We start from the raw sequence: 13,426 nt of genomic DNA, 5'->3' as shown, positions 1-13,426 counted from the left end.
GCGCTCTCTCTCTCTCTCTCTCTCTCTCTCTCTCTCTCTCTCTCTCTCTCTCTCTCCCCCCTCTCCCTCAAAAAAAAAAAAAAAAAAAATGCTGTACCAAGCTCTTTGAACGACGACTTTGGGTCCAGGTTACCTGAGGCATTGGGGATTTATAACCGCTTGAAATGTTTCCTTGGACAGAAACACTTACACAAACCTAACATTTAATGCCCTGCCCTTTGTAGACATTCCTGGGGATACTAGAAAGGTAGATGGGGCGCTTTTTCCTTTTTGGTATGTGATGTGTGCAAGCAGAGACCACGGGGGCTGCTGGGTGTTGCGCTCCGTCACTCTCTCCTTATTCCCCTGAAGTAGGTCTTCCCTGGATCTGGAGCTGACAGCAGGGCTCAGCAAGCCTCCTGCTTCTGCCCCAAACAGTGCTGGGGTTACACGTGTGCGTGGCCACTCCCAGCCTCTTTACGTGGGTGCTGGGGACTCAGACTGGAGTCTTCATGTTTAAACAGCGAGAACTCTTACCCACCGAGCCATCTTCCTGGGCCATTTTCTTATTTTAATTTTAGATCAGGTCTCAGTATGTTGCCCAGGCTGCCCCTGAACTTCTGCAGCCTCCTACCTCGGGCTCCCAAGCAGCTGGGGCTATAAGCACTCCGTGCTAAGCCTCACACGAGTGCATGCTGGGAGTGTGGATATCAAGACCTCTTATGTGCATTCAATATCAACACTGGCACACACTTTAAATTCCAGCACCCAAGAGGCAGAAGCATAGCAGATCTCGGTGAATTCAAGGCCAGCCTTAGTCTACATAGCACGTTCAGGGACAGCCAGGGCTACAACAACCCTGGAGAGGGGGGGGGGGGGCGGAGAGGGAGAGGAGGGGAAGGGAAGGAGGGAAACAGATAATTTCTTATGGAGTCCTGTAGGCTCCTGCTGTCCCTCTCTAGGACTAAATCAAATAAAACAGATTTCTTTCTTTTAGGGGTGTAGGATTAGACTGCCCTATGACAGTTTGTTTTATATTTGATACTTGTAGCTTTTGAAATAAGTCTTGGATGAATAGAAAATCCCGTGTTCTATGTGTCTCCTGGCAGGAGCAGATGTGATTCCCGTATATCATACTGTGGCTATATACTCACCACCAAAAGCAGCAGTTCTAGCCAGTTCCAAATACTTTTGAAATAGGCAGACTTAAACTCATTCATCTTTCTCAGTTCTTGTGTTATGAAGACAAAAAGGAAGATACAAAACACGATTTCACAGGAGGCAATGAAGTAATCGTAGTGCGTGACGTATCTCAGGAGCTTCACCGAGTAGAACTGCCATGAGGTGAGGAGACCGCCTGTCGCAGGGAACTCCGCCACCAGCCTAGAAGATGAAGTTTGTGAGAACGTCTTAAGTGCTTATGTTTTAGTGTTTAAGTTGCTGTAAAATTTCTAAATCAATAACAACATATAACTCAACGCTAATCACAGATTTTGTACAAAATGTGTTTCCTTGGGGGCTGGAGAGATGGCTCATTGGTTAGGAGCACTTCCTGCTCTTCCAGAGGACCTGGGTTCACTTCCACATGTGGGCTTACAACTGGCTGTAACTCCAGGAGCTCTGACATCCTCCTGTGACCTCTGTGGGTACCGCACATCCTCATGGTGCACATACATGATGCAGGCAACACGCATGCGTATCAGATTTTAAATTGTTCTTTAAAAAAGGAACAGGGGCTGGAGAGATGGCTCAGAGGTTAAGAGCACTGGCTGTTCTTCCAGAGGTCCTGAGTTCAATTCCCAGCAACCACATGGTGGCTCACAACCATCTGTAATGAGATCTGGTGCCCTCTTCTGGCCTGCAGGCATACATGCAGACAGACCACTGTATACATAATAAATAAATAAAATCTTAAAAAAAAAAAATAAAAAAAAATAAAAAAGGAACAAATTTCAGAAACGCAGAGGCAGAAGCAGGAGGATAGTCAGCCTGGGTTATGGAGTAAGAACTTTTTTTTTTTTTAAACATATTTCCTCGGCTTGCAGGTTCAATTAAAATCCTTGCACTGAAGTTCAGGGAGGGCTGGGTGGATAAGCACTATTTCCCTGGGCTGCCCCTGCTGCTGCCCTCAGGCCTGGTGCTTCAGGGAGACCATGTCTGACAAACACACTATGGTCTGGTTCTGCTCAAGCAACACTGGCCTTTAGCTCCAGTTCCTCAGCTCAGGTTTCTGCAGCTGGATATGCACCCTGCTCCAAGGGCAGGGCATTGCCAATGGGAAGTTCAAACAGCTGACTGAGCCAGCAAGCAGCACCCCTCCATGACCTCAGCATCAGCTCCTGCCTCAGTGATGGACCATGAGGATGAAGTGCGAGCCAAATTAACCCTTTCCTCCCCAGGTTGCTTTTGCCCATAGTGTTTTTATCACAGCAATAGAAACCCTAACTAAGACTTATGACAAGCATTTTACCAACTGACTTACCTCCCCTGCCCATAAACCAAGAGACTTTAACAATTTGATTTTATGAACAAATTATGACGGCAGATCTGTACAATTCCAGGATGACAGACTTGGCTAGAGACACCATATGGAAGTAAAGTGTCCGTGGTAAAGATGACTCCATAGGTCAAGGCGCTTGTCACACAAGCTTGACGACCTGAGCTTGATTCCTGGAACTCCTCCACTGCGGGAGGAGAAAACGGGCTCCCCAAAACTGTCCCATCTCCACACCTGGCACTCTGGTGCACACCTGAGCACGAGCACACACACACACACACACACACACACACACACACACACACACAGATTATTAAACCTAGCACATGTGTGTGACTCGTGTTCCTAAATATACCTTGAAATCACGGAACAATCGGGACGATGTTGCTTTAATCTCTGCTGCACCCCTGGCAGAAGAACATCGTATTTATCCTAAAGCTATGACTTCAATCTCAGCAAACGCCAGTGAAGGCTTTGGAGCCTTTTAAAATTCAGTTTGCCAAGAGGAAACCTCTGAGCCGCTCACCTGATGACGCAGAACAGATTGACGTTAGCGTTGTATAAGGAAAAATCAATGAAAACCACCCTGGTCCCTCTTGTGATCCAGCTGTTGAGCCGAAGGTCGGCGAGTTTGGTTCTGGTTTCGGATTTCGATTTTGATAATGTGAATATATACCCTCCGTCTCGGTACACACCGACAAATCCCCAGTGCCAAGGGGCGTTGGCAGGAGGAGGCGAGTACTTCCATCTGTCAGACAGCAAAAGAACAGTGGCCTGAGAAACCGCGGTGGAAAGCATTCCAAGAACTTACGCTAACCTTTGATTTACGAAGTAGCTCCAAAACAGCTGAAACAGAAAGTTCAAAGTGGAGTGGCCAAGACAATTGAGTTAGCACCAAGGTCCCAGCGTGTTTTAGTGTTTATCACAGGCAACAAATACATCCAACAGTTTGGTGGTACATTTGTGCCTGCATTCACACACACACACACACACACACACACTGTTTTGGGAAGGAGTTGGTTTTTTGAGACAGGGTTTCTCTGTGTAGCCCTGGCTGCTCTGGGAATTCCTTCTGTGGACCAGGCTGGCCTTGAACTCACAGAGATCCATCTGCTTCTGCCTCCCGTGTGCTGGGATTAAAGGTGTGCACACCACTGCCTGGCTAATTTTTTTTTCAAAAAATGTTTATAATTAAACCTTCTGGCTTTTAACTTATAATTACAAGAAAACCAAAAGAAGAACACCTCAACACCCCATTTTCAGTCTCCCTATTCAGTCTCCCCCAAACATATCTGAAAGATGTGTGATTATATTTATGAATTTATTACATTTATAAAAATTACATAAGCTCTCAGGAATGCCCCCAGACTCAGCCAGCCTGGGCTATACACATGGCGATATCCTGTCTCTGAGTAAGAGAAAATAAATCCCCAAACTCATACAAAACTAAGTCAACACACACAGAGCAATTAATCCTGAGATTGGAGGAGGCTATGGAAGAAAGGACATACCATCAAACTCCGTGATGAAAATATCGACTAATGATGAAAAGCAGCCAGGTATAACGAAGACTGAGAGGCTCAGAGGAAGCTAGGATGGCAGGAACAGGAGGAGGCAGAAGGGGGCTGCGGTGACAGATGACCTGCCCCACGCAAAGACACACGCTTGTAAAATGTCAGCACTACGAGGATGTTCCTTAGAAACAGTAAGTTCTTACCAAAGGAGGTAAAAGAGCAAAGAATAGGGGCTGGAGAGATGGCTCAGAGGTTAAGAGCACTGACTGCTCTTCCAGAGGTCCTGAGTTCAATTCCCAGCAACCACATGGTGGCTCACAACCATCTGTAATGGGATCTGGTGCCCTCTCCTGGTGTGTAGGCAGACATGCAGGCAGAACAGTGTATACAAATAAATAAATCTTAAAAAAAAAAAAAAAACTCGGCTTAAAAAAAAAAGAGCAAAGAATAGCTGTTTCTAGAGCGTATGATAAACAGGAAAATAGATTATAAACATTTGAATAACTGTCATAAATACTAAATACAGAAAGGTTGGCCCTATCCCCTGGCCATGATTTTCATTGGACGCCTGACACACAAAGTGACACCAGAAACATCTTTGTCCAGAGGAGGTGGTGCCAGGGGCTTTGGGCTTTCACATTTCAGTATAAGGTGGTGGGTCTACATCGACCCCTCATAATTACCATGAACTCTAACCTTCGACAACTGCAAGCCCCCAACAAACTTCTATTAGCTGTTTGGTACCTTAGCACAGTCACAGAAAAGGAGCTAAGAGCATCTTCCGCCCGCATCATCGGATTTGATCACTAAGAGCATAACTGCCTCCTTCTAGTCCTGGAGCCACAGACATCACTTAAGTGGGGCGCAGTGAGGAGGGAGGAGCGTGGTGGAGAATCACTCGGTACCTGCGTAAAAGCCAGCTGCTGGGGCATGAATCTGTAATCCCAGAGCTTGGGGGTGGACACCACTGGATCCCTGGAGCTCTTTGGCTGATCAGCCTAACAGAATCAATGAGCTCCAGTTTCCGTGAGGGACCCGGTCTCAAAAATGAAAGATGGAGAGTGATTTAGAAAGACACTTCTTTTTGAAAACATCTATTAAAAGATTTATTTATTATGTATGCATGTATGCCTGCAGGCCAGAAGGGGGCACCAGATCTCATTACAGATGGTTGTGAGCCACCATGTATGTGGTTGCTGGGACTTGAACTCAGGACCTCTGTGGTGCTCTTAACCACTGAGTCATCTTTCCAGCCCTAGAAAGACACCTCTTGTTGATATCTGGCCTCCTTATCGACACAGACAGACAGACAGACACACACACATACACACACACATACACACACACGCAGACAAACTGATGTTTTACTCTGCATCCAGTATGACTATACATTTCATATACCACGTCAACCCTCCCACCCCCATCAAACACGGCTATCACACAAGGTGGATACTCTTGTATTCTAAGAGCTGCTACTGGCAAGGCTTCTTCCCATGCTGTTCACAGAGAAAACCACTGCAGCCAGCAGCTCCCAGCTCCCGTTACTCAGAAGACAGACATATTGAGATAATTCTGTAAAGACACAAACAAGGGTACCTGCTAGAAAAGGTCACCAGTTTCATGTTGCTTACTCTGTGTCCCGTTTGAGGCCAAAATCAGAGAGGTCCTCGTTTTCAGCCGTGTACTTGTTATAACAGTCACTCATCAGCGACTGAAACACCGAGAAGACCTTGCAGGTGTTGTTGCGGACTCTCAGCTGCCGCACCCTGGGGACTCCGAGCAGCACGTTCTCGTAGTAGATGCGGCTGCTGTTCTTCAAATTGTACAGCTGTTGGTTATTGTACCACGAGTCCCAGTACAAGCCTTCCAGAAGGGGTCCTTCCATGAACTTCACAGACAAAGGCAGGTATCGTGGGAAGAAACAGAAATACCTTCATGGCAACAGAATCTGTAGTCCCAAGTGTGATTTTGAGTGTAAGTATTGACTGAGACACCACTTATGGCGATGACCAACGCCGCTGGCGAAGGCCACAGTGACGGCTACTCCTCACTCTGTCCCTGTTCCGTTCTAAGTGATCCCAGGCCCAGGATGGCTTTCCCCAGTTCTTGTTGTCGGCCACTGGCCACACAGACAATTAAAAGGGGAAGCATGACGTCCAGTCCTCCTTTCCTACTAGGCCAAGGACTTAGGATCACTTATGTCGCACTTGTCCTTTCTGACTAGATTTTTCTCGTCATCGTGACAGAATAGCGGCCTAAACACCCAAAGAGAGGGAAGATTTGTCTCAGTTAAGTTTCAGTTGCCTTAGCAGGAAGGGTGTGACAGAACGGGACGGCTCAGATCATGGCGGCCGGGAAGCAGAGTGGAATGCCTGAGCTCTAACTGCTTACTCTCCTCTTATCCATCCCACCAGAGTCTGTGGACGGTGCTGTCCACATTCACCGGGTAGTTAACCCTCTCAGAAAAACACCATCCCAGGCACACCGAAGGGTCTGCTCTGGCATGAACCTAAGTTAACCACCATATCCGCCCACACTCAGAAGATGACTCTCTTTCATGAATTTCAGCTCCGGGATGTGACGACCTCTGTCCACTCACTTTCTACTTCATCTTCTCTACGCTCACGCTGCAAATTCAGCTCCGCGTGAAGAGCACACAGCACCTGGTCCCCATTCTTAGAATCCCTTTATTGACCCTTTAAAATGCATCCACAGTGCCATGAGTGTGGGAGAGCCTTCCCGCACTGCCTCATCCTTTACATCCCCGTGTCTGACAGGGAGACCGGAAGCTGCTCCTCCTTGGTTGCTCTTCCTGCCCGATGACTCGTGCTCCTTGTCACAGAAAACGTGCATATCCCAGTGTGAAAGGAACCACTCTCCCGTGTGATTAAACACATTGCTTTAAAAAAAATTATATATAGCCTATTACTGTCATATGCAGCAGAGGACTGCATATATAAATTATGAATATTATCCTTTCTGGGCAATTAAGAATTTGTAAGACGGTCACTCATATAGACTTTATCTACACAGTCACAGGCTGACTTTAGTGCTCACACAACAATTCTATGTTTTCCAAGGGAAATGGGAATATTTGAGAAAGTATCAAAAGTTTGAAGTTATAAAGAACAGTATCACATTGTGAACATAAAGATTAACAATAAACATAACTGGTTGATTTTCTAATAAAGAATAATACTCATTTTTATTAATTCCTTTAATAAATATTCCCTGAGCATTTTCTACATGAGGCAAGGGCTTATAGACTATCTGTGAATTTGTCTTTTGTTTTGTTTTGTTTTGTTGTTGTTTTCTAGAGCTGGGGCCCAAACTTACTTAATAGGCAAGTGCTATACCCCTGAGCTATCCAACCCCTGGCTTATGGGCTACCTAATGCTACTTCATCACGTCAGACATCTTACCTTCCAAAAATCAGTGATGCTTCGAATGGACCTAAAGCTGCTTCTTTCGTCACCTGGAAGGGACGTGTCCACAAACAGAGATGACATCACTTTGTTTAAGTAGTACATGTGTGGGTTGACCATCCCAAAGGTCACTGCGGAGAGAGTGTTTAAATCTGTCATTTAAAATCCCACTTCAGCAACATTCAAAAATATTAATTTCCCCAGCTTTAAAAAAATTCAGCATTGTCTAAATATAATTTTATATTTATTTATCTTGTGTGCCACGGTACAAATGTGGAGGACAATTTGTGGGAGCTGGTTCTCTCATTATGTGGGTTCCAGGGATCCAACTCAGGTCACCATGCTTGGCTGCCTAGTGCTCTTATCCACTGAACCATCTCACCAGCCCTGTTCTATCTAATCATTAAAGTCAGAACTATACAAAGCAGGTAGACGTTTCCCTCAACCCTCATACTAAAGGTAGACATGGGTCCTTCAGGTTTTATGCATATATGTTTAATAGTCTAACTTTAAAAAATGAAGTCAAATTAGTCTGATGAGATGGTTCAACAGTCAACAGTCCTTTCCATGAAAAGCCAACAAGTAGGAGGGAACAGAGAGAAACAACCACACAGCTGTTCTCTGACCACACATGTGTGAGTGAGCCTCCATCCATACACACAGACACAAATGGTTTTTACTGAGGTCACATTATATCCACGACTCCACTGTTTTTTGTTTTTTTTTTTTTGTTTTTTTTTTTCTCTACATTAAGAATAGGCAGCCGGGCGGTGGTGGCGCACGCCTTTAATCCCAGCACTCGGGAGGCAGAGGCAGGTGGATCTCTGTGAGTTCGAGTCCAGCCTGGTCTACAAAGTGAGATCCAGGACAGGCTCCAAAGCTACACAGAGAAACCCTGTCTCGGAAAAAAAAAAGAAAGAAAGAAAGAAAGAAAGAAAGAAAGAAAGAAAGAAAGAAAGAAAGAAAGAAAGAAAAACATACATGATCTCTGCAGGCAATGTTGGCTTTTTTAAACTGTGTTGATGTTTATTGATTCTCAGTCAGCAAGGAGGGTGCACTAGATCTGGCCGAGGGGCTCCTTCCCCTCTCACGCCCCTCTAATTCCCACTGTCTTTTTGTGGAGGAAATGTCCTGTCTCGCTTGTAATAAGGAAAAACCTCTGATTAAACCTATGAAATATTATTTGGGGTTGATAGGAGAAAAACCAATAATGGAATTGATGATACCCAGGGCTGAAGAAAGAATACAAAAACACCCACAAGGGACTCCTAACAATACTACTCACAATGCCAAAAGCCCAGAGCCAGCTAACAAGCCTTTAAGAAGACAATTAAGACGGGCGGTGGTGGCGCACCACGCCTTTAATCCCAGCACTCAGGAGGCAGAGCCAGGCGGATCTCTGTGAGTTCGAGGCCAGCCTGGGCTACCAAGTGAGTCCCAGGAAAGGCACAAAGCTACACAGAGAAACCCTGTCTCGAAAAACAAAAACAAACAAACAAAAAAAATAATAGGCAATACCATATAGTGAATGGTTAAGCCAGAGAAGTGTTATAGATCTCACGGTAAGGAAGCTATCTTTTACTACATAATTATGTCATAATTATGGATCATTTGGAGTGTGTGTGTGTGTGTGTGTGCGCGTGCACGCGCGCGCATGTGGAGGCTAGAACTCAACATTAAGAGGCATTCCCTAGGAGCCAGCCCACCTTGGTTGTATTTTTGAAACAGGACCTTTCATTAGCCTGGGCCTTTCAAGTAGGCTAGGCTGGCCGGACAACAAGCCCCAGGGGCCTGTTCTACCTCCCCAGCCCGGGGGTTGCACTTCCCACCACGCTCTGGATTCTGGAGACCAAACTCAGGTTCTCACGCTTGTGCAGCAAGTACATGGAGTTATCTTTCTAGCCCAACATGTGGAACATTTAAACCCATGCTTTGGAACAGAGTAAATGTGCTTAAACGTTTTTAATTCGTAGTGTTTCTTTCTCCCCTTTTATAAACTATTTTTTCTTTTGTTGCCAGAACTCCCCAGCTAAAACAAAACAACATGTGGGTCAAGCAAGATGGTTCAAAGGGAAAATATTGGCATCATCAAGCCTGACAACTCGAGACGCCCACTATGAAGGTGGGCACCAGTTCCACAGCCTGTCCTCTGACCTCCACAAGTGCCGTGGCACATGCTCACAGCAAGCAAATGTGTCCGCCATTCTTTAACAGTTACATTTATTTCACTGCATGCTCTACAGTGGTTAATGAATCCCCTTAGTGTAGACTTAGATGTTTGCTTTTTCGTAAGTGTTCAAAAATCTCTGAGTGGTGGGATTATAGATAATCGTTTAGCTCATATGTTCTGCTTTCTAAATGCTTGGTAATAAGCATGTGTTTGTGTTATCTTTATAACGAAGCCTTTATTAACCAGTCAAAGGTACTGTATCAAGTTAGCTACAGTTGTCTTTAATCTCAAACACCTACCCCTACAATACCAGTTAACTGTGTAATTGGTATACAGGCTACACATTGGGAGATGAGAGAGATCCTGTAACGTTAGCTTCTAGTTACGTACATTGCACAGTTTAAATACAAAACGTTAACAAGCTTTTCACATACTAAGTTGATGCCGTGGACCCATGGTGGCGGGGGGTGTATAGCAGATTGAGAGGTTCTCCCTGCCCACCTTAAAAGTTGGCATTTTCTCGGCACAGATGTATTTTATTATTAATTATGCAGCAGTTTAGTGAAAAGGATGAGACTTATGATCATCCCCAAACTTTATGTTGGTTCCTATTTGTAGTTTATATTTATGGAACCAAACCAATACATCTCTATGGCTCTGAACGAAATTAAATTCAATTGTCAACCCAGGGGACTATGTTTAAATAGATTCTCCCAATTAAAAAAGAAATCATATTCAGTGTTGACTATGGAAGCTTCCCATTACACCCTTAAGTTTTGCCCCTTAAAAGTTGGAAATTTTGTCCATCATAGAACAATCTCTAAAATTTGTCCGTTTTCTGAGTTTTTATTTTTCACTTCCACATTTTAACTACTAGTTCAACCAGCATTTTTTAAATCTACATCTGTATACTTACATATACATAGAGTTATTAAAAAAACAAAGTAGAGTAACAACTCCTCAAGTGTGGTGTTAACTTCTGCCTCCCGTCTGTAATGCAGGTCATGTTTGGAAGTCCCTGGAGATGTGAAACAAAAACTGTCTTTACATTACTGGGTCACTATAACTTGGTACATCAGTAACCAAGATGGGAAAAACGCAACGGTTTTCAGGGGCTTCTGGCTCCTTCTTACTTCTCCCTTGAGACAGGGGCAACTGCTACATTCTGCTGTGGGGCGGGCAGTCTCTAGGGCTGTACACCGATAGGTTTGATTCAGTGTTTTCCCCACCGTCCGGTGGAGACACAACTCAAGCACCTCCTTCGGTCCCTAATGCTTTCTCCGCCCTCACTGCAGCTTCTGGGGAAGGCAAGGTCCGGATGCAAGAAGGGGCTCCAGCTGCAGCGGCCAAGGGTGCGACCCACACCCCCGGAGGTGAGAGCCCGGCAAAGGAGACTTCACTCTTCCCCGGGTGACAGCGCTGGAGAGGGGGTGTGGGGGAGAGTTCCCGGGTACCTGGAGCACCTACCCATGGGCCCTGGTTCCCCCCTCTCTAGGCGCACCCACCCTCACCTCCTCGGTACCACCAAGTCGAATCGGCCATCGTGGACAGGACCCCACGGTCCGTTCCACTCGGCCGCTTCCAGCCTACCCCTCGCCCTGCGCCTGCGCAGTAGCACCGCGGCGCGCTAACTGCGCTCGCCCTCCGTGCACAGGCTGGGCGGAAGCTAGTGCGCCTGTGCGACCAGGCACTGTCTGGGTTGTCGCTTCACCTTCCAGGAGTTGAGTTGTGGCTCTTATCTCCTGCCGGAGGTTTATTTATAGCTCACTTTTCTGCATGCAAAAAGACAATAAGTCTCACTACCCACAGCATTAACTAAGTGGTCAGCCCCTCCCTTTTGTCTCGTTGATTTAATAGAAATAACTAAATTAACAGTATCACAAAAACAAACGCTGATGGGCGTGGTGGCCCGACTCTGTCATACAAGTCTTTAGGAGGCAAAGACCATAGAGGGTCTGGACTTAAAGGCCAGCGTTGGCCTATATCTGGAGACCCGGCCTCCAAAAACAAACCCACTGAGTTCTAGCTACAGATCCTGAGTGCTCTCACAATTCACTTAAATACGTCCCCGTGGGGATGCAAACACTGGCCCTTATCTAGATGTGCAGCTGTGGTTTTGTTCGTACATGATATGACCTGGCGTGTTATAAACTAAAACTTTAACAGCATGCAATGAGATGAAAAGCGATCGGGAGGGGAGAGGCATGAGTAGGCAAAACTTTAGAAGTTTGTACTGTGTGTATCTGCATTATTTATTATGAAAATGGGGAAATTTAAAATATTCATCATGTATTAGGGGTCTCTAGAGGAACACAACTGCTAGAATGAATCTATATATAAAAAGGGATTTATTTATCTGTGACTTACAGACTGTGGTCCAGCTAGTCCAACCATGGCTGTCTCCCAATGGAAACTCCAAGGATCAGCAGTTGTTCAGTCCAAAAGGCTGTATGTCCCAACTGCTCTTCAGTATATGTCAGAGCGTCAGAATCCCAAAGACGTAGGCTCTAACACCAGTGAAGCAAGGGCAAGAGCCAGCAGGCAAACAGCAACGTTTCCTTTGTACAGGCAGCTGTAAGAAGCTGTGACCCAGATTTAAGGTGGGTCTTTGGACCCCAGATGATCCATTCACTAAAAATCCCGCACAGGTGTGCCTAGCGACTTGGGTTTTTAGTTAATTCTAGCTATAGTCAAGGAGACAGCCAAGAATTACATCACACATCATAAACACCTTTTCTAGCAACTGTATGTGATCTGTGTTGTGTAAGGGCAAGCTGGAGAGTTCACCTAAGGCTTCCCATGCTCTGTCATTGAGCAGATGTGGTCACTTTTGTTTTATGCTATGGTTGTATGACTGTACCGTGGAATTTAATTGTCTTCTTAAAGGCTTGTTAGCTGGCTCCGGGCTTTTGGCATTGTGAGTAGTATTGTTAGGAGTCCCTTGTGGGTGTTTTTGTATTCTTTCTTCAGCCCTGGGTATCATCAATTCCATTATTGGTTTTTCTCCTATCAACCCCAAATAATATTTCATAGGTTTAATCAGAGGTTTTTCCTTATTACAAGCGAGACAGGACATTTCCTCCACAAAAAGACAGTGGGAATTAGAGGGGCGTGAGAGGGGAAGGAGCCCCTCGGCCAGATCTAGTGCGCCCTCCTTGCTGACTGAGAATCAATAAACGTCAACACAATTTAAAAAAGCCAACATTGCCTGCAGAGATCATGTATGTTTTTTCTTTCTTTCTTTCTTTCTTTCTTTCTTTCTTTCTTTTTTCTTTTTTCTTTTTTTCTAGACAGGGTTTCTCTGTGTAGCTTTGGAGCCTGTCCTGGATCTCACTTTGTAGACCAGGCTGGACTCGAACTCACAGAGATTCGCCTAGCTCTGCCTCCCGAGTGCTGGGATTAAAGGTGTGTGCCACCACCACCCAGCTATCCTGTATGTTTTTCTAAAGACATCTCAAATAACAATATTAAAAAAACAGCAGATGAGCCAGGTGTGGTCATTCACTTCTGTAATCCAGCACTTGGGAAGGGGAGGCAGGAAGGTCAGTAGTTCGAAATTGTTCTTAGCTGTGTAGCACGTTCAAAGGCAGCCAGAGCTTCATGAGACCTCCTCGTCTCACAAAAGAGGGAAAGAAAGACAATTGGGCAGATAGTTTAGATCAAGTGTGGTATTTAATCTCCATTGTTAACTTGATATGTTTGGGAAGCAAGATCATCATTTGAGGAATTGACTCCACCAAACTGGCCCATAGGCATGTCTATGGGGCATTTTCTTGATTGCTAATTGATGGAGAGCAGCCCACCCATTGTGGGCAGTGCCACCTCTGGGCAGGTGGCCCTA

The 13,426-nt window shown here is 45.4% G+C and overlaps 1 protein-coding gene across 3 annotated transcripts in view; it reads right to left on the bottom strand.

Annotated features, from left to right (window-relative positions):
- Pkd2l2 (polycystin 2 like 2, transient receptor potential cation channel) overlaps positions 1-11,211 on the bottom strand; it is a 28,841-nt gene extending 17,630 nt beyond the window's left edge. For 2 of the 3 annotated variants that reach the window (XM_059245884.1, XM_059245886.1), the window contains exons 1-6: positions 11,097-11,211; positions 10,502-10,603; positions 7,413-7,546; positions 5,622-5,878; positions 3,003-3,224; positions 1,134-1,362 (exon numbers count right to left, since the gene is read on the bottom strand). In XM_059245884.1, coding sequence (XP_059101867.1) covers positions 1,134-1,362; positions 3,003-3,224; positions 5,622-5,878; positions 7,413-7,546; positions 10,502-10,603; positions 11,097-11,127 — 975 coding nt within the window. In that variant the 5' untranslated portion in view covers positions 11,128-11,211. The remainder of the gene's footprint in view (positions 1-1,133; positions 1,363-3,002; positions 3,225-5,621; positions 5,879-7,412; positions 7,547-10,501; positions 10,604-11,096) is intronic. The other variant, XM_059245885.1, reaches the window with a different exon arrangement.
- Between the last annotated feature and the right edge of the window lie 2,215 nt (positions 11,212-13,426).

This window comes from Peromyscus eremicus, chromosome 19 (assembly GCF_949786415.1).
Source record: "Peromyscus eremicus chromosome 19, PerEre_H2_v1, whole genome shotgun sequence".
Taxonomy (NCBI): domain Eukaryota; kingdom Metazoa; phylum Chordata; class Mammalia; order Rodentia; family Cricetidae; genus Peromyscus; species Peromyscus eremicus.
The sequence above is the reverse complement of the archived record's forward strand: the minus strand, read 5'-3'. Positions and strand labels throughout refer to the sequence as shown.